The 25,307-nt window shown below is 51.2% G+C and overlaps 2 protein-coding genes across 3 annotated transcripts; both read right to left on the bottom strand.

Moving 5' to 3' along the window:
• Positions 1–2,821: 2,821 nt before the first annotated feature.
• On the bottom strand, positions 2,822–7,405 carry Trip6 (thyroid hormone receptor interactor 6). Its single transcript, XM_076923294.1, has 9 exons — positions 6,957–7,405; positions 6,573–6,700; positions 6,343–6,468; positions 5,754–6,137; positions 5,190–5,283; positions 4,921–5,090; positions 3,577–3,755; positions 3,208–3,328; positions 2,822–3,089 (listed from the first exon to the last, which is right to left on the bottom strand). The coding sequence occupies exons 1-9, from the start codon at positions 7,063–7,065 to the stop codon at positions 2,958–2,960; spliced, it is 1,443 nt and encodes a 480-aa protein (XP_076779409.1). The 5' UTR covers positions 7,066–7,405; the 3' UTR covers positions 2,822–2,957.
• A 140-nt stretch (positions 7,406–7,545) lies between these two features.
• Slc12a9 (solute carrier family 12 member 9) lies at positions 7,546–25,301 on the bottom strand. Of its 2 annotated transcripts, none has more exons than XM_076923292.1 (14): positions 25,159–25,301; positions 24,170–24,392; positions 23,835–23,969; positions 22,645–22,776; positions 20,212–20,520; positions 19,363–19,470; positions 19,135–19,246; positions 17,683–17,840; positions 17,492–17,574; positions 15,803–15,927; positions 15,444–15,636; positions 15,123–15,297; positions 14,333–14,479; positions 7,546–8,821 (listed from the first exon to the last, which is right to left on the bottom strand). In XM_076923292.1, exons 2-14 carry the CDS (start codon positions 24,348–24,350, stop codon positions 7,935–7,937), a joined length of 2,745 nt encoding a protein of 914 aa, XP_076779407.1. In that variant the 5' UTR covers positions 24,351–24,392; positions 25,159–25,301; the 3' UTR covers positions 7,546–7,934. The 2 variants fall into 2 exon arrangements, with proteins under 2 accessions (XP_076779407.1, XP_076779408.1); XM_076923293.1 differs by having other exon boundaries at positions 25,052–25,286.
• Between the last annotated feature and the right edge of the window lie 6 nt (positions 25,302–25,307).

The raw sequence follows: 25,307 nt of genomic DNA on the forward strand, positions 1-25,307 counted from the left end.
TAACCCGAACTGCTCAGTAAGTCAAAGCAGAATCAAATTCAAGAGTTGCAGGATGAGTGCAAAGCCAGCCTGGGCAATTTACTGAAACCCTATCTCAAAAACATTTTCCAAAAGGGGCTGGAAAGATAGTTCAGTGATTAAGAGCACTTCCTGCTCTTGCAGAAAACCAAGGGATGGAGCCCTACCTCCCACATGTCTGTCTGGCAGCTCACAGGCTGTTAACTCCAGTTCCTAGGGATTTGATGACCTCTTCTGGATTGCAAGGGCACCGCACTCAAATGTACATACACCCACACACTGATACACAGATCCATAACTCATAACTTGTTTTCCAAGACAGGGTTTCTCTGTGTAGTCCTGGCTGTCCTGGAACTCCCTCTGTAGACCAGGCTGGCCTGGAACTCAAGAGATCTTCCTGTCTCTGCCTCCTGAGTGCTGGGATTAAAGGCGTGCGCCACCGAAACCAGCTCATAAACATAATTCAAGAAGAGGGAAACATCTCGAGAAAGAAGTGGAGGAGGAGGAGGAAAGCAGTTCCAGGACTACACAGAGAAACCCTGTCTCAAAAAACCAAAAAACAAAACAAAACAAAAACAAAACAAACAAACAAAAAAACCAACAACAACAAAAAAAAACAGAGAGTTGAGTTCAGGCTGACTTATTTCTTGCCACATTTTATTTTATTTTATTTATTTATTTATTTATTTATTTATTTATTTATTTTTTTTTTTTTGGTTTTTCGAGACAGGGTTTCTCTGTGTAGCCCTGGCTGTTCTGGAACTCACTCTGTAGACCAGGCTGGCCTTGAACTCAGAAATCCCCCTGCCTCTGCCTCTCAAGTGCTGGGATTAAAGGCAGGCGTGTGCCACCGCCAGGCTCTTGCCACATTTTCATTAACTTGACTTACCTTTCTCGACACAGCAGAATCCTGCGATGATCACCTTTGGTTCACTTCTGAATTTTCAGCAGATCCTTCTTCCAGTAAGGTCCTTCACTGGGTCTCTCGTTCTTGTTGGGTCCCTTGTTCTTCCTGCCCCACACTTGGGGGCCAGAAATGTTGAGAACTGCACTACCCCACGTTTGTGGGCCAAAATGTCTCAGACCGCTCTGTCAGTGTTGGAACCCACACTGCCAAAAGCCTTGGGGACTAACTTGTTAGCCCGCACTGTCCCAAGCAGCTCCGGTCCACGGGTCGGGGGTTCAGCAAGAGAGAGAGGACGGACCAAACAGAGTGTGATTCAATCCCATTTATTCTTCATTCTCTCTTCCTAGTCCAAGTCCCAAGTCTTGAGTTCCTAGTCCCTAGTGCCTCCAAGTTCTTTCTCCAAGTTACTTCTTCCAAGTGCCTGCTACCTAATGCCTAATAACTAGCTCCAAGTTGTACTGTCTAACCTAATTCCTAGTTCCAAGTTGTACTCTCTGAAGTGTCTGATTCTCTGATACTCCAAATTGTTCTGGCTGTCTCTCGCCTTTTATATGTCCCACTTCTAAGCCACGCCTCTAAGTCACACCTTTAATCATGCCCTTAGGTCTTGTCTCTAAATCTGATCTCTAAGTCACGCCCTTAAGTCACACACCTTTTAAGTCTCACGCACCCAAGGGAAAATCCTGATGTTATCAGAATGTGTTCAGCTGTTGTAGGCTAATGCAATCAAGTCTCTGGTCAGGGTATATGGCTCAAGATGGCTGCAAGAATGATAGCCGCCTTCTTTCGGCTCCCCACAAGCAGTGAAATGTATAGCTCAATGATAGAGTGCTTGCCTGCCATATGACAGGACCTGGGTTTAAGAAGAAATAAGCCATGAAAAGAGAAAGGGAGGCTGAGGGTACAGTTCAGTGGTACGGCATGCTTAACATGCTTAACATGATAAGTCTCTGGCTCATCCCCCATCCCCTCCCATCCCCCACAAAAAAGTAGCCAGATGCAGCATCACACTCCTGCAATCCCAGCACTGGAGAAACAAAGGCAGGGGGATCCAGAGTTCGAGAAGAGCGTCAGCTATCTCAGCTATGCTTCAAATCCAAGGGTAGCCTGGGATACTTTACAATTTGTCTTTTATAAAGCTACCTCTTCTGGCTCTGGCCTTTGTCACAGCATTGTGGCTAAATGTACCAAGCAGGACAGCATCACTAGCAGACACAGGACCCGCTACGATGCCTCCCTCTGAAAAACCACGCGGAAAACAGAAATCCATGAGCACATCAAGGACATTTGCTCCTTCTGGAGCAAAACCAAGAGGAAGGTCCCAGGTAGTGGTGGCGCACGCCTTTGATCCCAGCACTTGGGAGGCAGAGGCAGGCGGATTTCTGAGTTTGAGGCCAGCCTGGTCTACAGAGTGAGTTCCAGGACAGCCAGGGCTACACAGAGAAACCCTGTCTCGAAAAACAAAAAAAAAAAAAAAAAAAAAAAAAAAAAAAAAGACCAAGAGGAAGAAAACAGGCCATTGGTATCTGGTACGGTGCTTTCTGCATGAGAGCAGAGTGGCTGGTGGGGCCTGGACCTGTGACACCACTTCTGCTGTTGTATCTGCCATCAGAAAAGTCTGAAGGAATTGAAAGTCCAGTAGCAACCCAACCATCTGAGACATCCCTAGGTTAATCCCTGGGTTAATTTACATAACAACAACAAAAATGCAGGATGAGAGTTAACAAAAGATAAATGTATGGAAGATCTCACTATGTAGCCCTGGCTGTCCTGGAACTTAGTATGTAGACCAGGCTGACCCCAAACTCAGAGTATGCCTCTGCTTCCTGAGTGCTGGGGTCCTAGGTTTACCCAGCCTCTTCCTATGAGACCACAATGAAAGAGCAGACTCGCAAGTGCTTTTCAACTCTCCAGGGATTATTATTTCATGAAGAGAGGAAGAAGGACAGCATCTGGTGGCAAACACTAAGGGTAGATGTCAGGGGAGATGACGAATGGGGGCTGAGATCCCAGCAGGTACTTCTTGGAGCAGTCAACAGTCGGTGGTGACAGTGGCTGAGAGCTCTTGGATGCGCCAGGCACTACAAGCCTTGCACAAGATGTGCCCATCCAGCGGGTAGCAGCCTTGACACTCTCCCTCAGAGGACAGCAGCAGCCCACACTCCTGTGAGGAGGAACACAACCTTTAATTAGCTTGAGAGCTCTGTGACTTTTCCCACAGTGCTTTTCCGCCAGCTTCCCGGGCTCTGCAAAGCACTCGCTCTTGCCCAGGGACCCCTCACCTCACACTTGTAACAGCCAATGTGGAAACTTCGATCCAGAGCAACGATTCTCACAGTCTCCTCCTGACCTGGTTCTGGCATGATGGCCCCACCACACACTGAACATCGTGGGGCAAATTTCCTGCGGTGGAGGGGAACCAAAGAGGCTGTCAGGTCCCTCTCTCCCACCCCCTCAGGAGTCTCATAATGGAGCCCAATGAAGGTAGAAGGGGCAGGGGTTGGGGGTGAAAAAGATTGAAGAGATGTGTTTGGGTCCTGGGGAAGAAAGTAGTGTCAAAGAAAGAGAGGACCAGAAGGTGGAAACGGAAGAGGCAGACCCTGGGACATGAAGGAATAGGTCAGAGCAGACATTCCGAGTCGAGACAAGACCTGTGGAAATCTTCAATGCAATGGATCTGGCTGGTGGCGTCCACTGTGAAAGGGATGCCATCGAGGCCACGGTGGCACACCACACAGGTGAAGCAGCCGGGGTGGTAAGCCTTCCCCATAGCCCTCAGGATCCGGTCCAGGATGGGTTCAGAGCATGTGGAACATTTCTCCAGGGTGGCCTAATAGGAAAAAGAAAAAGGAAGGTCAGGACAGGGAAGCCATTCCAGCCAGGAAGGCGAACTCTGACCAGCCAGCCATCTGGTGTGTGTAGTTCCCTGCATGGGATTCAGTGAAAGGTGGGCTTAGCATTTCTGGGGGCTCATAGCAGCACTGAAGCCTCTAGACAAGGAATTTGGTCTCCACACTTCCTCTTCCAGTGAGATGAGTCAGTGCCGGGCGGTGGTGGCGCACGCCTTTAATCCCAGCACTTGGGAGGCAGAGGCAGGCGGATTTCTGAGTTTGAGGCCAGCCTGGTCTACAGAGTGAGTTCCAGGACAGCCAGGACTACACAGAGAAACCCTGTCTCGAAAAACCAAAAAAAGAAAAAGAAAAAAAAAGTGAGATGAGTCAGTAATGCTTGCCTCTGAGGAATGCTGTCTGACTTTCACAAAGAACCTCAACTCTAAAATAATGCCTTCTAGCTGGGCACGAGGACTGTAACTTCAGGACCAGTCTGGGCTACATAGTAAGACTTGGTTTCGAAGGAAGGGAGGGAGGGAAGGAGGGAGGGAGGGAGGGAGGGAGGGAGGGAGGAAAAAAGGAAGGAAGAGAAGGAGGAAAAAAGGAAGGGAGGAAGGAAGGAAGGTGGCCACCCACTTGAAAGGAGAAGCTGTCCTTCTCTGCCCCCCTTCAGGTAGTATCTACATTTAACTCATTCCTTAGTCTGGGGCCACAGCTCAGTTGGTAAAGTGCTGGCCAAGCATGCACAAAGCCCTGGGTTCCATTCTGGTGGCCCGCACCTGGAATCCCCATATCCCATGGACAGAGGGAGGAAACTTGAGGTCTTCCTTAGCTATAAGAGTTCCAGGCCAGCCTGGGACATGTGATGCATTATCTCAAAGGAGCAAACAGGCAATCAAAGAAATGTTCTCTTGGTCGATGGACCAATTGATCTTCAGAAACCTGTGCCTCGCTCAGGCTGCCTTCACACTTGCTCTGTAGCTCGGGCTCTCCTCCAGACAGGCCTGAGCCACCACATTTAGCTCCTTCCTTCTTGTACCTCCAGGTCGAATCCCCAGCTTCCAGTCCCACCCGACTGAGTATCTGGCCCTCTCCTAGACAGGAACCCGCCTCTCCATCTTGCTGCTCCGTGTAGCATCCCTCTGTCAGATCCCCGCCACTCACCACATAGCAGCCTTCACAATATGCCCGCCTCTCCACGGCATAGAAGTGCTGGCCCCGGAGCTGGGCCCGACAGGTAGAGCACACAAAGCAACCAATATGGAAGACACGGTCCAGAGCCACAACCCCAGCTCCATCGCCAACCACATCTTCACCACAGCCACCACACCGACCTGAGGACAGAGAGAAACGAGAATCAGTTTCCACAGACCCCTGACAGCAGATCCACTGTCCCCTCCCCGTTTCCATCCCTACACACCAGGTCAGCTCACCAAAGTACTCCCCACTGGGAGGGTGGCTCATGTCATGCACCAATTTCTTGGTCAGTCTCTCCAGCTCCTCTTCTGGTGGTTGGCTTAAGGGGCCCTACAGTGAGAATCGGGCTTTGAGACACTGCCTATAGTCTCAGACACCATAAATAACCCCTAAGGTCAGGAACCCTGAAATCTCCTCTGAGAACATCTCTCAGAAGCTGATGGGGGAAGGAAGCCCCTTCCCTTTGGACATCTTGATCCTTGATCTCTGAGGACCCTAAAACCGGGATTGACTTATTCATTTATTTACAGTTGAGACAGTGTCTCATATAGCCTAGGCTGGCCTAGAACTCATTATGTAGCCAACTATGACCTTAGTTTACTGATCCTCCTGCCTCTACCTCCATCATGTCTCGTTTATACGGTGCTGGGTCTAAAACTTTGGGACTCCTGCATAGTAAGCTCTCTACCGCATCTCCTAAAAACAGTATCCTAAGCGTCCCTCAGCCTCCCCCGCACCACCTAATCAATACCCAGTTACCTACGATGACCATAAACCACAGTGACTGACCCCCAGCTTACCTGAGGCTCATGCCCACCTCCTCTTCCTAGTCCTGCAGGGTTATGGACTCCAGCAGTTCCTTCCTTAACCCCCGGTCCTGGCTCTCGGTGGCTCCTATAGCCAGCTCCCCAGACTTCACCACGACCTGTCAGAGGAAAGTGGGGGCCTGGAAGAGGCCCAGAGGCCTGAGAGGCCCCCCGCCTGGGCAGCCCACAGCCCCTCACAGGCTGAGCCACCTTCACTTGTACAGGGAAAGCAGGACCAGCTGGAGTGCTCGCGGTAGCATAGGAGGCTGGGGTAGGTCCACCATAGGGGGATGCTGGGAGCATCGGGGTTGGAACAGCACCTCCACTGGGCTTCAGGGAGCCTCCACGGTAAGCATGGGGTGGGGGAGCCTCAAAAGCCTGGGAAGACAAGCAATGCAGAGACAGTAAGGCTAGAGCCAAGATCCATCCACGCATGCCAGGTGGGAACCCCAAGGAAGCAAGGACTTTTGACAAGTTGCCATGGGCTAGGCCTGACAAGGAGGAAGTTCGTGATTCCTTGAACCAGTTATTTATTAGTTGCAAAGAGGGTAAGGGAGTGAAGAGACAAAACACAGGAAATCACCTGTCTGTCTGGTCGCCTAGGTGCATGACTGCGACCCCCGTCCAGATCAGCCAACATGCTGGTAAGCGAATCTATCTCAGCATCCAGACTTCCAGGGCGGATGACTCCCCTGTCTGGAGGGAGCCCCTGGGGCAGAGCCAAAACAGGAAGAACAAATACAGATCACAACCCCTACCTAGGCGTCTCTCACCTTGACTCCTTGAGATCCTACCCTCACCTCCAATTCTCACCTGCAGGCGCTGGGGTGCTCCATGGGATCCCACCCAAGTAGGCCCCCGATCTTCCGGTACCCCCGGAGGCTGATAACACTGTTCAGGTGGGAGGGGGCAAAAGTTGACCCTGGGGTGAGGCTGGAGCGCTAAAGGGAGAGAGGAGAGGTGAGACTGGAGGAGGGTTCCTCGTTAAAGCTGACCTTCTGGGGGGGGGGGGGGCTCTCCTCCTTCACGTACCTGGGAGTCTGGGAATGGACCAAGAGTTAGGGAAAGTTGCACAAGAGCAGGGGCCTCTGGCTTGGAGAAGGGACAGCAGGAAGCAGACAGGCAAGGGAGAAAAGGTGAAGGAAGGTGGCCAGTGGCACTTCTGCCCCTCCGGGTGTGTGTGAGGGGAACACTTACTTGCTCCATGGGCTGTTGGCGGCCCCAGGGCGCCTCTGGGCAGCGCTCTCCCCTGAGGGACTCTGGAGGGCTCTGGCTGCTTCGGGGGAAGCCAGGTGGGCCCCGACATGGTCTGGAATAGGGTCACTCCACTCCAGACAGAGGTCAGGGCCCCCACAATCCTGGAGCCTTGAGCCCCTTCCCTCCTTTTCCGTCGCACGCCCCGTTTGGGACTCCCGCAAAGAAACTTTTTCTGGCTTTTTTTCCTCCCTTCCTCCCCAATTTTGGAGACGACCACGCCCCCTGACGTCACCACATTCCTGGGGAGGGTCACGTGGTCCCCCAAGCCTAATTCTGCGATCCTTCCTCTCTCGGGCCCCCTCCTGTTAAGAGAGGACCCGCCCCTCCTCGGGTGCTAAGCCACAGGGTGGGCTGCAGGCCGCTCTGAGAGGCTCTGGCCCAGCAATTTTCTCTGATCCCTGCCCCAGCCCTGCACGTGGCAGCCTCTTGGCCCGGACTCTGAAAGCTTCTGGTCTCCGCCCCCTCACAGATGTCTCCCTTCCCACCCGGCTCCCTCTCACCTACCCACCAGCAGTGCTCCACCAGCCCATAGTGTTTTGGTCTTTTATTTAAGGTCAGTAGTTAGAAAAATAAAACAAAACACAAACATCACCACCCAAGGAAGTCAGGGAGAGGGAGGCGGTGCGTCTGTGGCCAGGATGGGAACACTGAGGTAGCCTAGAGTCACAGAAGAGACCAGCCCCTCTGCTCAAGGCACCAGTGAAGGAAGCGGAGGCAGACCAGGGTCAGGGCTGCAATGTCCTCCCCTACAATGGGGTAGCCACCTAGAATTAGTGTACTATGTCCATCCCCCGCCCAAAGGAGATCATGGTCCCCTTAAAACATCATCCAAAGGGCAGGGCCCAATGGGGACGGAGGAGGCGTCCATTGTTCAGAATGGGCCTGGGCCCTCTCTATCCAACCCTGTGTGAACAGGCATCAGAGATCAGTACAGGTTACCGGAGTGACACCGTGAATAAGAAGGGTGGGACCCAGATCACGGCTCAGGGTCTCCAACAGTGCCAGGTATCTGGGGTAGCGGGCAGGATCAGCAGGCGGTCGAGGCAGGTATAGGAAGGTAAGGGCTGTGGTGGGTCCCTCTACCCCATCCCTTCCTTCGGGTCCCCCAGGCCCTCCTTCTGTGCCTCGCCCCTGCTGGGCCCGCACCAGGGCGTTGGCACTGCAAGCTAAAGCCTCAGCCTCTTCGTCTCCTCGACCACCATTCACAAAGTCCCCTTCCTCCTCCTCCGGCTCCCCAGTCTCGGCCCCTTCACCCCACACCACCTCTTGCACCTCTGCCCGGATCCTGAGTTGACTCAACAGGGCCCGGAGCCTTCCCTCTGCTGCCCCAGGAGCCTCCCTGGGCCCCAAGCACAGGAAGATCCGGAGCCGGGCACTGTGCCAGGCAGGCACCATGCTTAAGATGGTAGCCATCTGCAACAGAAAAAGGCCGCAGACGTCCACGTAGCCAGGTCCACCCCGGGGCCTCAGCAGGTTCAAGGGCCACACGTCCACATGATGTAGCTGGGCGCTGCTACCGGACCCCCGGCTTAGCCGCTCCGGGGGCAAAGCCCCACAAGCCCGGGCGAGAACCACGTTCTTGTTCATCTTGAGAGCATCTGCCACCGTGGCCACGTAGTCTTGGGGACTGAGAGCCCTGGGGCTCCCAGGAGCCCGAGGTGGAGGGAACAGCGTGCTCAGGGCTGGCGACCCGCCCTCTCTGGTGCCCTCTGCAGGTTCAGAGAAGGCTGGGTCTGTTAGAAAATGGTCCTGCGGTGGGGCGTCATCATAAAATCCGAGCACCAACGTGTTGGGCTTCATGCCGCCTAGGGGCAGAGAAGGGAGGCAGAAAGGAACAGAAATCAGGCTGAGGGCTAAGTTTACGCCATATAAAACGCGCCCACTCACACTTAGGTCAGCCATGAGGTATGGCATCCTCTTTGGCTGAGGCCCTTACAGCAAACATTATACACACGTTTGCACAATGATTTGGCTTTGCTAAACACTTTCACATGCATTTATCTGGCTATCTCTAGGAATAATCTCCTCCACTTTAAATAGGTAAAGTTCACTTTAGGATTTTTTTTTTCCCTCTGTGGGAAGTGCTACTGGAGAGTAAACCTAACGCGAGGCAATCAATCAATAACAGCTGTATTCCAAGCACCATCTTAGATTTCCTTTAGGTTTTGTTTCGGGGTGGGGAGGGCTCTGTTTGTTGGCTTGCTTGCTTTCTTGCTTTTATCTATCTATCTATCTATCTATCTATCTATCTATCTTTCTTTCTTTCTTTCTTTCTTTCTTTTCTTTTTTTTTTTTTTTCTGGTTTTTCGAGACAGGGCTTCTCTGTGTAGCCCTGCCTGTCCTGGAACTCCCTCTGTAGACCAGGCTGGCCTTGAACTCAGAAATCCGCCTGCCTCTGCCTCCCAAGTGCTGGGATTAAAGGCTTGCTTTTATCTTTCTAAGGCAGGGTTTCATGATGTAGCCTTGACTGGGCTGCAACTCACTATGTAGACCCAGCTAAGTACAAACTCATAGAAATCCACTTGCCTTTGTCTCCTGAGCACTGGGGTTTAAGGTACATCACTCCCTCAAGGTCTTTGTTTTTTGAGACCACCTCTCAGGCATCCTGGGCTTTCTTTGAACTCTCTGTGGCAGAAGATAACCTTGAACTTCTGATCTTCTTACATCCCCCTCCAAGTGCTGGGATGATAGGTGTTCATCACCACTACCCCATGAAGTTCGTGGAGTGCTGGGAGGGACCTCAGGGCCAGGTGAGTGCTCGACCAGTGAGCTGCAGCCCCAGCTCTGGCTTCTTTCAGTGCTAGGGTTGGCTGCTGTCAGCCACGGGCCTCAAACAGCTCATTGTTTTCATGTTAGGAGAGGCCATTTCAACAATGATGGCTCCAGCCCATAATCCCAGCAACCAAAAGGCTGAGGCGGGAGGATTGCTGTAAGTTTGACACCAGACTAGGCTACACAGTGAGTTCCAGGCAGCTTAGGCTACAGAGCAAGACCGTGTCTCAATCAGAAAACAAGCAAAAAACCCAGAGATGCAAGTTGAACCTCTACTGAGGAAACGAGGCTTCTTTTGTAGCACAGGCTGGCTCTGAACTTGCAGCCCTCCTGGCTTCAGCCTCTTGAGTAGCTGGGATTACAGCCTGCATCAAGAGTAAAATAAGGGGCTGGAGAGATGGCTCAGCGGCTAAGAGCACTGACTGCTCTTTTAGAGGTCCTGAGTTCAATTCCCAGTAACCACATGGTGGCTCACAACCATCTGTAATGGCATCTGATGCCCTCTTCTGGTATGTCTGAAGACAGCAACATATACTCATATACATAAAATAAATAAAATAAATCAGAGAGCCTGACCATTCAAGTTCATGATGCCAGTCTCCAGCAAAGACATCCCAGGCCCCTAAAGGGGAGGATGGGACTATCGGCTAGTCTTTGCAGCTTCCTCTTACTTCAAAGCTCAGGGGACTGCAGTCTGGTACCCAGAGGAAGCAGAAAGCGTCTGGTTGTTTATCAGAGGCCACATCCTGGAGAAAGCACTCACTTACCTCATGTGAACCCTGTGGTAACACAATGAGATAAGCACTATTCACTCTGCCCCCTTCAGAGATAAGGAACCAACCTCAGGCCCCAGGCGATGACATCACCGGCCTAAAGCCTTGGGTCTGAGAGGGCCTGGGCAAGAAGGTGAACACGTCTGCTCACATAAGTGGCTTTTCTCCAACTTTCTTAGCTGGGTTTGGAGCAAGCTCAATGGCCCGAATCTGTCCAAAAAGTCCCTGTGGTACAGTAGATAAAGCATGGGCCTCTCAAATTCCTGACCATAATTGTTGGAGATTTACTTTTTAAAAAAAATTTTTGAGACCAGATTTTCCTTATGTTGCCCAGGCTGGCCCAGAACGTACCATACTACTGCCTCAGAAACTTCATTAGCAGGATACGTTAGCTCATTCCTATAATCCCAGCATTCAAACAGCTAAGGCAGGGGCATCATGAGTTTAAAGCCAGTCTAGACATTTAGTGACACCCCATCTAAAAAAAAAAAAACACCCAAAACTTTTAATTGCTTTTTTCCCCTCTTTTTTGAAACAGGGTTTTACTGTGTATCCCTGGCTAGCCTGGACCTCACAAAGATCTGCCTACCTTCACCTTCCAAGTATTGGGGTTAAAGATGTGTGTCCTGATACCTGGCCTCCATCATCATATCATCATTATCATCTCATCATCATCATCATGATGCACTGTGCATGACTGGGGAGCATGCAAGGCAAGGTATTCATGTGCAGGTCAGAGAACACTTTTATGGGGTCAGTTCTCTCCTGTCTTTATGTGCATACCAAAAATTGAACTCAGGTTGTCAACCCATCAATCCAGCCATCTTGCCAGCCCTTTGCCTTATTTTTTGAGTCAGGGTCTTACAGAATCTGGAGCTCACTGCCTGGCTGGCCCCTGAGCCTTCCTGTCTCCGTCTTGCCAATGCTGGAATTAGATGTGCCCAGAGGTGCCCAGCTGTGACATGGTGCTGGGGACCCGAACACAGGTCCTTCTGCTTGCACAGTAATAGCTATACCTGCTAGGCCACGCCCCCCAGATACACCTTTTCCTTTCTGCTGCAGTCATCTCCCTCAGGATACTCACTAGTATAGGCCCCTTTGCAGAAGAAAAGCTAAGGCCCTCAGGTGCCCTAGGGGTAAATGGTACTCGGTCATACCACAGACCTCTTAGCAGGAGAGAACTTCAGCTGACCCTGCAAGCCGAACTAATCATCCACCACCCTAGGTTCTCCCAGAGCCCTGCTTTGCACCAAGCAGTTCGAAGTTCAAGGCTGTTGACCTTCAGCCTGACTGATGGCAGGTGGAGAAGGAGGTGTTCGCTCAGATGATGGGCACTCATCTTGGGATCGAGGTGGGGGCTAAGCATGGAATGGAAGGTGCCTGGGGTACAAGGCTGCAGTCCAGCCACAGGAGTCCAGAGCTGACTGCCTACTGGTGCAGTCCTCTGATCCTAGCTGTGTAGGAGATTGAAACACAAGGATCTAAAAATTCAAGGTCTGCGGAGAGAGCAGCGCACGCCTTTATTCTCAGCACTCAGGAGGCAGAGGCAGGCTGATCCTGTGAGTCTACAGAGTTGAGTTTCAGGACATCAAGGAATTGAGAGAGAAAAACCCTGTCTCAACCCCCCCCCTTGCAAAAACAAACAAACAAACGAAATCAAAACAAACAAAAAAAAAACTTTCAAGGTCTTTCTGGGCAACTTAGTAATACACTTATCAAAAAAAAAAAAGCTAAAATTAAGCTTAACTGTAAAGTATTATTAGAATTAAAGTATTACTAGAATCCCCCAGTGAGGGGCTGGGGGTGTGGCTCAGTGGTAGAGCCCCTGCCTAGAATCCCCCAGTGAGGGGCTGGGGGCGTGGCTCAGTGGTAGAGCCCCTGCCTAGAATCCCCCAGTGAGGGGCTGGGAGCGTGGCTCAGTGGTAGAGCCCCTGCCTAGAATCCCCCAGTGAGGGGCTGGGGGCGTGGCTCAGTGGTAGAGCCCTGCCTAACTTAAGCCAAGTATAGATTTATTTATTTGTTTGTTTGTTTGTTTGTTTGTTTCGAGACAGGGTTTCTCTGTGTAGCCCTGTCTGTCCTGGAACTCACTCTGTAGACCAGGCTGTCCTTGAACTCAGAAATCCTCCTGCCTCTGCCTCCCAAAGTCTAGTTTTAAATCAGGCGTGTGTGTGTGTGTGTGTGTGTGTGTGTGTGTGTGCATTCGTGCATGTGTGTGTACATGTGTATGTGTGTGATGGGCAGAAAGAGTCACAGATCTGGCAATATTCCATTTATCCAAAAGCATCACTCTCATACACTCTCAGCAACCTTTGTGACACAGGGACCCCATACTCCTTCCTGCTACCCTGACTGTTGGTTGGTAGTAGGATTTGGCTGTAAAGCCTAGCCTGACCCAGAATTCTTGCCTCAGACTCCCAAGAGCTAGGAATGCAGGCGTAAGCCATTGCCCTGGCTTCCCTACTGTCTTCCTTACTCAGGTGACCTTTGTTGACCACATCGGTACTCAGTGGTCTTCCTTTCTCTGAATTCTGGTGGTTAGCATCCATCTGGTGTATCTGTGGCAACAACACCCCAAACTTGCTGGATCTCAGACACTAAGCAGAGTTAAGCCTGGTTAGCATTTGGATGGGAGAGATTCTGTTTTAGTGGACGGGGCTCAAACAATTTCCCTCAAACAATTTTCCAACTCTCCTTGGAAAAATATCCTCCAGGGCCCAAATATTCTCTAAGTTTTGCTTCCAAAAAATCGAGAGTGGAGGACAGGGCTCAGCTTACCGAGTTCTTAGCTAGCATTCGAAAGCCCTGGGTTCTGTTCCCAGCAGTGGCCTAGGACTGCGTGCCTATAACCCAAGTAAGAGGATGTACGGCTCAACGTCATCCTCGGCAACAGAGTGAATTCCAAGTCAGCCTGAGCTCTACTGAACCCTGGCTACAAAAAAAAAAAAAAAAAAGAGGAACAGCAAGATGGACCAGTGGGTTAGAGATGTTTGTGGCTAACCCTGATGATCTGAGTTCAGTTTCTAATAATCACATAATAGATGAGACATCTGACTCCTGAAAGCTGTCTTCTGACCTCTGCTCATGTACTGAGGCATGCTTGTACACACACACACACAAATACACACGCCACACACATATGCACACCACACACACATACACACTGCACACACACCACACACACACATATACACACACAAACAACATGCACACCACACATACATACACACCAACACACACCCACACACACATATACACACATACACACCACAAACACACACATATGCACATACAAACAACAAATATGCACACTACACACACATACATACACACAAATACACACACACACAAACTCACGCAACTAAATAGAATTTTTCTTTCTTTTGTTTTGCTTTGTGTGAAGACAGGGTTTCTCTGTGTAGCCCTGGATGTCATGGAACTCACTCTGTAGACCAGGCTGCCTAGACCTCAGAGATTCACCTGTCTCTGCCTTCCAAGTGCTAAGATTAAAGACGTGTGCCACCACTTTCCAGCTAAATGTAATTATTTTAAGCCAACCACCAACATCATGCCCTGTCTATGCCATATCTCTAATCAGACAATGTGGCCACTGTCGGACGGTCTACTGCTGTTATCTTTGGCTACTGTCTTATCTACACTATATAGTGTGTTCCTTTTGTAATCTACAATCTAGTGGATTCCCAAGGGGAAGGGTACAGAGATGGAAAGGGGATACTCAGGGAGCCTAGGGACAGCAAGAAATGAGCAGCTCACCAAGACCAGAGATCCGTAGCAGATGCTGAGCCCCCTGACGCACGGAGGGGGATAGGGTAAGATCCACGAAGGCTTTCACTTGGGCAAGATCCACCAGGCTCAGCCATGCGCCATACTGCGGCTGCACAGGGTCTGATGGTAAGGAGTCTGCAGAGAAAGTAGAGAAGGGGACGCCTGTCACAGTGACACACACTGACCCAAGTGTTCAGGGGACCGAGGCAGGAGGGTGATAAATTTAAAGCCAGCCTGGACTTCACAGGGAGAACCTACCTCACAAAAACAAGGACTGGTAATATAGGTCAGTAGTGAAGTGTTTGCCCAGCATGTGCAAGACACTGGGTGCCTCAGTGGTCCAAAACCAAGAGAGAGAGGGAGAGGGAGAGGGAGAAGGAGGGGGAGAGGGAGAGGGAAGAGGGAAGAGGGAAAGGGAGAGGGAAGAAGGGGGAGAGGAGGAGAGGAAGAGAGAAAGAGAGAAGAGAAAGACAGAGACAGCAAAAGAGATACAGGGGTAGGGGCAACAACTATTGGCCAAGCTCATTTATTCTTTAGTAAAGTTGGGGCTGTCTTTCCTCAGAAAGGCACCTGCCTAGAATCCCCCAGTGAGGGGCTGGGGTGTGGCTCAGTGGTAGAGCCCCTGCCTAGAATCCCCCAGGGTGAGGCTCCACGACCTACTGGGTTATTTAAGTCATTTACTCCTTCCTAGTTCAAAGCCTGCATGGGTCTTGACATAAACATGAGGCATCTGAGGCAGAAGAGAAGAAAGTCAAGAGGGAGCAAGATATTCACTTACCAAGGTCTCCCAGAGTGACATGGCCCAGCACATAGAGTCCCCCCTTCTTTAGCTGGTTGGCCAGGCGCAGCAGAGGCAGGGCACCCCGGGGGTTTCCCACCAGGAGCAGCAGCTGGGGCCGCCAGAACTTCACGTGCTCCTTGCGGACATCCAGGCGGAGCAGGTACTTCCGCACCTGAGAAGCAGGAGGAGGTGGGCGGGAGGAGGAGTACAGGGGAGCAGTTACCATTCAGTTCTTCTCAGACAGCAACACCGACCCCCTGGGGTGGGAGCAGGGAGCCTCGGGAAACTACCTCCCACCCATCCTCAAGGGTCCCCAACCTGGTGGAAAAGCAAGGCTTGGCTGACATAGCCCCAACTGCTGGGTCCTCCTCGTGCGGTGAGAAGAGCAGAAAGCAGGCCCATGAGAAGAAGGGACCCACCGGCGGCCCCGGGGCTGATAAGAAACATCATCAAGAGGCAGGAGGCCACCCCAAGCAGGCAGGTGTGCCAGGAGAACAGGCTGAAGGTGGGGCTGGGATGGGCAGACAGAAAGTGGGAAAAGCACTCAGGGCTGTGCCCCGCCCCCGTCCCTCCAGAACACTTGCTTGTCACTCACTCTAGTCCGCAGCCCGCCCCCCTTGAGGCTCCAGCCTTCCCACTCCTCCTCCTTCGTTCTCTAAAGCATCTTTATTCCTCACCGGAAGTTAGGGGCCGACGCCCACTCTAGACTCAGGCAAGACAGGTCCACCGCAGCATAGGCCACCAAGTAGAAGACGGTGACCACGGCAGCCAGTGTGTTCAGCTTCCCAGCCAGCAGCACCAGCTGGGAAGGAACCAAGACGTAAGCATTCATCGAAAATGCCCGTTCCAAGGGCTGGTCAGATGGCTCAGTACAGAAAGATGTCTGCTGCCCAGCCTGGTGGCCTGAATTCTATCCCTGGGATTCACATACTAGAGCGAGAGAATCGATTCTCCTGAGGTGTCCTCGGACCTCTACACACGTGCATGCACATATGCCCACTCCAGTTTGGGGACCCGTGTGCACACACAGAAATGGGAGGGATCAGGTCAAGTGTGGTGAGGGCCCACACCTTCAATCCCAGGGGTCCCCAAGTCAGGTATTTCTCTGTGAGTTCTGGGACCATCTACATAGAAAGCTCCAGGTTGGTTAGGGCTACAGAGTAAGGCCTTGTTTCAAAAACAAAACAAACAAGCAAAAAAAAAACCACAAAAAAGCTCTGCCCCTGCAAAGTTGGGGACATCCTTCAGCTGACAGAATGCTTGTCTAACATGTATAAGACCCCGGGATCCATCCCCGGCACCACACAAGACAGGCAAGGCATGGTAGTGCACGCCTGTAATCCCAGTACTCAGAAGGGAGAGGCAGGAAGATCAGAAGTTCGAGGCCAGCCTGAGATATGTAAGACCAGGCTTATCCCCCAAATCTAAAAAATATAAAAACAAAACCAGAAAGCTAATGTACCTCTCTGCAATACTCAAAGAGGTGCCAAGGAACTCTATATAAAGCCAGTTTACCCACACGAAGTTCCACAAAATGCCAGTGTCCCCCGAGAAAGGTCAACGTACACCACAAAATGCCAGTCCACTCCCAGAACTCAGGAGGGAAGGCAAAAGTTGTAGGCCAGCCTGGGGCTACACAGTGAGTTTAAGGCTAGCCTGGGCTACACAGAAAGACCCTGTCTCAAAAGTAAAACAAATAGATGAAGGGTGGGGGATAAAAGTCAGCGGTCGAGGACTCAGTATGTGTAAGATACTAGATTTGATCCTCAGGACTGCAAAATAAAATTAATAAATTAATTGTGGCCAGGCACATCTTTTAATCCCAGCACCCAGGAAGCAGAGGCAGGCAGATCTCTATAGGTTCTAGGCTATTCTGGTGCACATATCAAGTTCCATGGCAGCCAGGGCTACAAAATGAGATGGTTTCAACATCAATCAATCAATCAATCTCTCTCTCTCTCTCTCTCTCTCTCTCTCTCTCTCTCTCTCTGTGTGTGTGTGTGTGTGTGTGTGTGTGTGTGTGTGTGTGTGTGTTTATGAGACAAGGTCTTGCTCTGATGGTTAGCCTGGCTCATACTTATTGCAGTCTGTGTACCTCTTGCCTCCTGAGTATTAAGATTATGTGCTTGAACTACATACTTTATGTTATTTATTTAATTTTAGTCAGAATCCTATTGTGCAACTCAGGCTGGCTTCAACGTTTCAATCCATCCCCTTCCCTCCACCCCCAAATCCGGATTAGTAGTATGCACCACTGTGCTGGCCTATAGCCTCGGTTTCATTTACACCTCTGCTCCAGACCTAGGATGGTTTCTGAGTAGGCTAGCTAGACAGTGGGAGGCAGGCTAGGTCCAAGGAACACTCACCTGCACCAGGCCCCATGAATATAGGACAGCACCCCAGGGGTTGCCCCCTCCAGATACCACCTTGGCTGGTGCCAAGATAACCCCTATAAAAACAGAATCACAGCAGACACATCAGTCTGGGCCTAGAGGGGATGGAGACGACCCAGGAAGGCACACCCAGAGCAGCTCGGCAGACCCAGAGGGCACCACACCGAAGAGGTCGTCCTGGGCCAGCGCATGCAGGATCCGGGAGGCACCGATGAGAGAGCTCATGGAGGCTGAGAGGGCCGTGGCGTAAATGCCGATCAACACAAGCGGGGGCCACAAGCTGATGTCACGGAAGAAGCCATAGTCTTCCTGAAGCAGGGCTCTAGCCAGGAGGAAAGGGAAGAGGAAGGGCTTGTCAGTGAGCTGCTGACCTAAGGTCCTTGTGAGAAAAGGTCTTGGTGACATTGTGTTCCTAAAGCTAGGACCTGGGAGGGACCTTGCAACCCTAGCATTCAGAAAATGGAGGCAGGAGGATCTCGGGTTCTGGACCAGCCTCAGCTATGTAGTGGTTCTCAACCTTCCTAATGCCGAGACCCTTAATAGAGTCCCTTGGGTTGTGGTGATCCCTGCTCCAACCGTAAAATTATTTTTGTTACTACTTTACAACTATAATTTTGCTACTGTTATGAATCATAATGTAAATACCTGTGTTTCCTGATGGTCTTAGGAGACCCCGTGAGTCATTTACACCCCCTCCCCCACTCCACCCTGACCTAATGACTCATACCTGTAATCCCAGCACTCAGGAGCCTGAGGCTGGAGGATTGCTATGAGTGCAAGACCAGGGGGTAAGACCTTGTCAGAAAAAGAACTGGGTTAGGCCACTGATAGATAGTGCACATCTGCAGAAGGAACTACAGAATCTCTGATCCAAGGCCAGTTCATGCCGCAAGAATGCAACAAAAGGCTGGAGAGATAGCTCAGTGGTTAGGGAAATGTTCTGGTAGCCATGAGGACCTGAGTCTGGATCGCAGCAGCCATGTAACACCCCGAGCATGCTTGTAACCTCAGAGGAGACAGGAGGATCTCTGGAGCTTGTCATCTACCAGCCCAGTCAACAAAACAAACAATAACAAAAAGGAAAAACAAAAAACAAAAAACAAAAACAAAAACAAAAAAAAAAACCACGGCTCTCCAGGTTCAGTGAGAGACCCTGCCTGAAAATCAAAAGAAGCCGGCCAATGGTGGTACAAGCCTTTAATCTCAGCACTCAGGAGGCAGAGGCAGAAGCAGGTGGATCTCTGTGAGTTTGAGACCAGCTTGGTCAACATAGTTCCTGGCCAACCAGGGCTGCACAGAGAAACCCTGCCTCAAATTAATTAATTAATTAAAAAAGGAGACTGAGGCAGGGGGATAACCTGATATGCTCCTTCACTCTGTAGACTAGACTGGCCTCAAACTCCAAGATCCACCTGCCCCTGCCTCAAGAGTGCTAGGATTAAGGTGTGTGCCACCAGCCCTCTGCCATGGGTAGCATCAACGGGAGAAGCTATCTCCACCTGTTCCTCCACCCCTACATCCTGGGTGTCTCCTGACCAACCTTCGGTGACCCACGGTACCATCTTGTTCCAACACCCAACCTCAGTGAGAGTCTGTCACATCCCATCAGCACGTACCTGTCACAGGTGAAGCTGGAGAGGAAAAACAGCAGGATGTAGATGAAGAAGGTATAGGCGACTGCGATGATTGTGCCCAAAGGAATTGCCCTGCTGGGGTCCTTCAGCTCCCCTGGAGGGACAGGGGCAGAGAGACAGAGGCCAGCTCTCCTATCGCACCCATCTCTCTCTCTCATGCCAACAGCCTTACCACACCACCCACCCCCATGCCCACGCACAGACTCTCACCTGACATGTTGGCCCCAGCCATGATTCCGGTGCAGCCGTTGAAGAGGACAGCAAAGACACTGGCAAAATTCATCATGACCCCTGTGGTGTAGTCCTCAGCGTAGCCGGCTGGGGGTGGAGCATGGAGGATCAGGATTCCTCTAAGGGATCCAGACACCCCAGCCCAGCCACCTCCACAGCCCGTGTGGGGGCCGTGTGTCGGCTTTCTATTTTCCCTTCTCACAGGCCCCTTCTACCCCTTCTCCTACCTGAATTCACCCACCCAGCTCAGAGTACCTGCAGGTCTTGCTCTTGCCTTCCCCAGCCCGCAATCAAGGTTAGGTCTCCCTTCTCCACCCTTAGTCTGCTCCTTCCTTTGTTTCATGACAGGACCTCAATGGATCCCAGGCAGGGCCTCAAACCCACTGTGAAGCTGAGGATGACAATAAACTTGCGATGCTCTCGCCTCTGCTTCCTGAATGCTGGGATTCCGCGCATGCCCTGTGATAAGTGGCTTCTGCGGTGCTGGGAGTAGAACCCAGGTCTTTGTGCACGCTAAGCCAGTGCTCTGCCAACTGAGCTACATCCACAGCTCCTCCAGGGATTCTTGTTTTTAAGATTTATTTGCATATTTTATTATGGGGCTGGGGACAGGTTATGCCGTGTGTGTGCAGGTGCCCAAGGAGGCTTGCAAATGATGTCAAGTTCCCCCCCCACCCCCCCCACCCCTGCCAGGAGGCTAGAGCTATGAACTGCCCGCCATGGGTGCTGGGCACTCCTGACTGCTGCAGCATCTCCCCAGCCCCTCCTCCAGGGAGTCTAAGGCCCACCTCTCACACAAGGTTGCTGGCACTACAGTGTTCCACTCACCACCTAAGTTGTCCTTTAGGGTGCTCCCGTTGAACCCAGTGAAGTGGCCGTGCCGGTGTGGCACAGAGGAACTATTGGTGCCTGGTCGAGGAGCTAACGGGATGTTCCTGGGTCCCACCGCCACAAAGCTGACCAGTACGGAGGCCAGGGAGCCAGAAACCAGCAGGAATGTAAGAAAGGAAGCTCGTGCATACAGCCCAGCTCCCAAAGTGCACACACCGCCCACGAGGCCCAGCAGAAGGGAGCCGTAGAGCAGATTCCAGCCATAACCCTGGGGTAGAACCTGGATCCCACTGGAGCCTGTGACATCTGGAGAGAGGCAAGACTGAGTTAAAAGGTGTGGACCCCAAGGAGATACCCAGCCCCAACTATGATGCTCTCCCCTCTCCCCTCCTCTGCTACTAGAGACCTCATTTATCCTATCACTTTTCAGGATAATCCCAGCATCTTGGCTCGCCCTCGTGGGTACCGATCTTGCTATGGCATTTACAGATCACCAGACTGGTCTGTCTGACTAGAACCAGGCATGTCCAATCTTCTGACTTTGTAACATGACACTGTCGTTGATAACCGTACTTCCCAACGAGAACTTCCCAAAGTAAAAAAAAAAAAAAAAAAAAAAAAAAAAAAAAAAACAACCAACAACAAAAACCTTCAAAACAAAATCTCATAAAAAGACAGTAAGATGGCACAGAGGCAGTACATCTGCTGCCAAGTCTGACAAACTGAGTTCAATGCCCGGGACCCCCACGGGAGAAGAAAAAAGCAGTTCTCACAAGTTGTCTTCTGACCTCCACAGGAAGGCCGTGGTGTACACACACACACACAGCACACACAGTCTCTAGCTCAGTTGGGCTTGCTTACCATACATAAACGCCTGGGTTTTGTTCCCAGCATTCACATAAAACCAGTCACGGTGGCACATGTCTGTAAATCTAACTATTGGAAAGTAGAGACAGGAGAGTCAGAAGTCCAATGTTATCTTCAGGATAGTTTGGGATATGTGAGCCTTTTTCTTATTCCTCTTTTTTCCTCTTTTTTTTTTTTTTTTTTTTTTTGGTTTTTCGAGACGGGGTTTCTCTGTGTAGCCCTGGCTGTCCTGGAACTCACTCTGTAGACCAGGCTGGCCTCGAACTCAGAAATCCGCCTGCCTCTGCCTCCCAAGTGCTGGGATTAAAGGCGTGTGTGCCACCACCGCCCGGCCCTCTTTTTTTTTTTTTTTTTTTTTTTTTTAAGACAAGGTCTCACTATGTAGCTCTAGCTGTCTGTCCTGGAACTCACTGTGTAGGCCAGGCTGGCCTTAAGCTCACCAAGATCCTCCTCCCTCTGCTTCCCAAGTACTGAGATGAAAGGCATGTGCTACCACAGCCTGGCAGAAGAGCCATTTTTAATTGGGATCTTGGAGGTGGGAAGACAAACCTTTAATCTGGACCACAGTTTCCACTGGCTGCCTACATAAAGGACATGGATGAAGGATGCTGTCTCTTTGCCTGCTTGTTCTGATCCCTGCTAGCAAATCCTCCTTCACTGGCAGCAGAGCCGACTTCTTCAGGAGTCTGGTTTATACTGAAGACCAGCTGAGACACCCAGCCTCCCAGACTGAACAACTCCTGGATTCTTGGACCACTCACAGGCAGCCATTGTTGGATTAGCTGAACCACAGCCTGTAAGTCATTCTAATAAATCCCCACACACATATGTACGTGTGTGCATATATACACCTGCCTCCTAAGTGCTGGGACTAAAGGCGTGTACCACCATGCCTGGCTTAGGAGTCATTTCTTCATTTTCTTTAATAAATCACTGTGCTCAAAACCATAAGCAAGATGGCTCAGTGGGTAAAGAACATTGCTGAGTAACTTCAGTTTGGTACCTGCAATACGGCATAAAGGTGGAAGGAGAGAACCGACTCCACAAAGTTATCCCAGGACCGCCACACTCAACCATAGCAAGTCTGTGTCCCTCTACTGTACACACAGCAATACAAAAAATTCATAGATATTCACAAATAAATAAACAAAGGAAAGATCGATAAGGGAAGACAGACAAGATTGACCTTTGACCTCTACATAGGCATACTCAAGCAGACTCACCCACACATGCACACATCACACATGTACACCGCATACACGCCTGACCCCTCCCAAAACAGATGGAAAAGAAAAAAATATATGCATCTAAAAAAAAAAAAAGAACCTAATGTTTGAAGCAATCTTAAAATTTTGTGTTGGAAGCATTCATCACTATCCTTGGCCACATGTGGCCAGAGGGCTGCAGGTTGGACATGCCTGGGGATGGAGACAAGCACTTGGTTGCCCACACATCCGTACAGGAAGAGAAGAGTCAGCATGTGCATCTTGGGAGATGTGACTCCACAATCTCAGACCCTAGGAAGCCCAGCAGCACCCAGACCAGGTTGGGGAGAGTACAGACCAGCCCCGAAGACATCCAGTATAGACTCCACCAGCCCCAGCAGGGACACGGCACAGCCACAAACGTTAGCCAGGTAGAACATGAGGCCGATGCTGCCGCCAACCTCCGGCCCCAGGGTCCTGCTGATCATGACTAAAAGTGGAAGCAGGGGATTGAGCATTAAGGGAAAAGAAACCAGAATGGAGGAAGGGGCCCTAAGTCAACCTCTCAGCAGCTTCCCTTCCAGGGTTCCTGGAAGGGAAACATCAGCTCAGTTGCCAGCAATCCTGTGCCTATGTCCTGTATCTGCATAAATCATAAGAATACCCAACCTGCCCCATTTCCCCACTCCTGTCAGGCAAGCCCTCTACCCTGAGCTCCTCCCCTGTTCTCTTCTTACTCTTTATCTTGTTGGTTTGTTTTGAATTTTTAAAAGAATTCATTTCATGTGCATTGGTGTTTTGCCTGCATGTGCCTGTGTGAGGGCAGGAGAGCACCTGGACCTGGAGTTACAGACAGTTGTGAGCTGCCACGTGGTTGCTGGGAATCAAACCCGGGTCCTCTGGAAGAGGAGCCAGTACTCTTAGCCCCTGAGCCATCTCTCTAGCCACCTTGTATGTTTTTGATACAAGGTCTCAAGTAGTCCTGGTGGCCTTCAACTCATTATGGGGTTGGATGACCTGGAACTCCTCATTCTCCTGCCTCCACTCCTCAGAATTAGAGGCATGTATCAGCATGTTTCACTCTTTTTTTTTTTTTTTTTTTTTTTTTGAGACAAGGTCTCCATCAGTTGCCCAGGCTGGCCTCACATTCATTCTGTAGCCCAGGGTACTCTTGGGTTTTTAATCTTTCTGCTTCCATCTCCCAGGTATCTGTGAGAGGCCTGCATTTCCACGCCTGGCAGCTACTTTCCTCATCTGTAGAAGGACTATCATTGAGCATTTTTGTGATTGTCATTGTTAGAGGAGGGAAGGACCAGGGATCAAACCCCGAACCTCATGCACCTAGCGGCAAGCACTCTACCACTGAGCTACGGACATTCTCTGGGCTTAAACATGCTAACTGCTGACAGTGTTAGGAGACCAGACATGAAGACGGAGTGCTGGTCACCTTTATCTGCTACTTACTGTTCATTAACATTTGGCCCCTTCCCCTCCTGAACCTTGGAAGACAGAAATACCCAGACCCAGTCCATCTAGGTTGGAGGATACAGTAGGCTCCGCCCCCTCTCACAGCTCCATTGGTGGCAATGGCACACACTGAGAGGACTGTTAGTGCCAGAATGATGTAGGCAACCAGGAGCATGGCCAAGGCCTGCAACAACCCAGCATGGCCCACCACGAATCCTGAACACGGGGAGAAAAGCAGGTCACAAGGGATGGTTACATTCCTCTCCCCTTACCCCCATCCCGCTGGGCAGCAGAGTTCCCCAGCAGAGCCACACAAGGCCACAAGGGGACACTTCCTTCTACCCTCTATCTGACCACACGCACGAGGGCTCATCCCTGGCCTCAGCCCCTCCCCGGTAACGACCCTCTCTACTCACCAATCCTCAGAAACACGACTATACTAAACATGGACAGGACCGTGGGCACCACCACGCCCAGGAAGGTGGACAGCTTGCGGGCTGATGGCACTCCAGATGCTCCAGCTCCACTGGGAGGTAGGGCAGCTCCCTCCTCCCCCAGAAGCCGATAGGCCAAAAGAGGGGAGCTCTCACTGGCCATTGCTGAGAGCCAGCAGAGGAAGCCACAGAAAGGCTAAGTGACCTGTAAAAAGAGGTTTTAGTGGCTGGATAGCAATTCTACAGAACCTCTCCCCTGAAACAAAACCCTAATTAACACTCAGAGCTTCCTCAAAAGGACAGTTGCAAAGGACACACACACACACACACACACACACACACACACACACACACGGCACAGAAACTCAAAACTGTCCCAGCAACTTCCCCACACTCTCAGACTCTGGTGTTTAAGTAATCAGAGCCCCTTTCAGCTCCTAGGGACCGTGCCATCCTCTGTGACCCTGAAACTAGGGGTAGCAGTGGTTCTGCAAAAGAGACACAGATACCCCTGTCACGTAGGTCTCCCCTTAATCGGCAACAAGAGAGGAAGAAGATCTCCCCAAAGGGAAGTTAGCTACTACCAGTAAACACCTCCTCCCAAGTCCTAAGCTGCACCTCCCGAGTACCCTCAATACAGCATCTCACACATGGGCAATAAGAAACTTTCAAACCTCTCAAAGCTCCACCCTCCATCACCCCTGTCCCTCAACCCATCTTAATCCTAACCAGATTTTTCTAATCTCTACAATGAGCCCTCCAAACTCTATCCATCCAAACAGAGCCATCGATTGTCCAAACACAAATGCTGGCCGCCTGGCATCATGCCACACAGGGTCCCCAGGGTCCTCCTCCCCCACCCACCCGCTCTTGTCCACTTGCTCCAGTAACTGGATGCCTAGGGGGACAGGCATCTGGCTCCGGCCGGCCAAGCGCACCCTGCAGCTGGGTGCGGCAGGGTGCTCACTCACCACCCTAGGAACGAAGCTGCTCTGGTGTGATCCCAACGCGCCTCGGGGGCTCCGCTATGTGCCGAGGGGGCGAGGGAGCCGGAAAAAGCAAGCGGGCTACCGGGATGTCAGGCCCGGAGCCTGCCCTCCCCAGCAAGGCGTCCCATTGG

This window comes from Arvicanthis niloticus, chromosome 24 (assembly GCF_011762505.2).
Source record: "Arvicanthis niloticus isolate mArvNil1 chromosome 24, mArvNil1.pat.X, whole genome shotgun sequence".
NCBI lineage: Eukaryota > Metazoa > Chordata > Mammalia > Rodentia > Muridae > Arvicanthis > Arvicanthis niloticus.

What these genes read in the sequence shown, in the direction of transcription:
- Trip6 (XM_076923294.1), bottom strand. Translation starts at nt 7,065, where the DNA reads ATGTCGGGGCCCACCTGGCTTCCCCCGAAGCAGCCAGAGCCCTCCAGA. An exon ending in TGCATTGAAGATTTCCACAG is followed by an intron (nt 3,329 to 3,576) that starts GTCTTGTCTCGA and finishes CCTCCACCGCAG; the next exon opens with GAAATTTGCCCCACGATGTT. An exon ending in TTGGCTGTTACAAGTGTGAG is followed by an intron (nt 3,090 to 3,207) that starts GTGAGGGGTCCC and finishes TCCTCCTCACAG; the next exon opens with GAGTGTGGGCTGCTGCTGTC.
- Slc12a9 (XM_076923292.1), bottom strand. Translation starts at nt 24,350, where the DNA reads ATGGCCAGTGAGAGCTCCCCTCTTTTGGCCTATCGGCTTCTGGGGGAG. An exon ending in GGCTGGGGCCAACATGTCAG is followed by an intron (nt 19,247 to 19,362) that starts GTGAGAGTCTGT and finishes CTGTCCCTCCAG; the next exon opens with GGGAGCTGAAGGACCCCAGC. An exon ending in TCCAGCTTCACCTGTGACAG is followed by an intron (nt 17,841 to 19,134) that starts GTACGTGCTGAT and finishes CCTCCTGGCTAG; the next exon opens with AGCCCTGCTTCAGGAAGACT.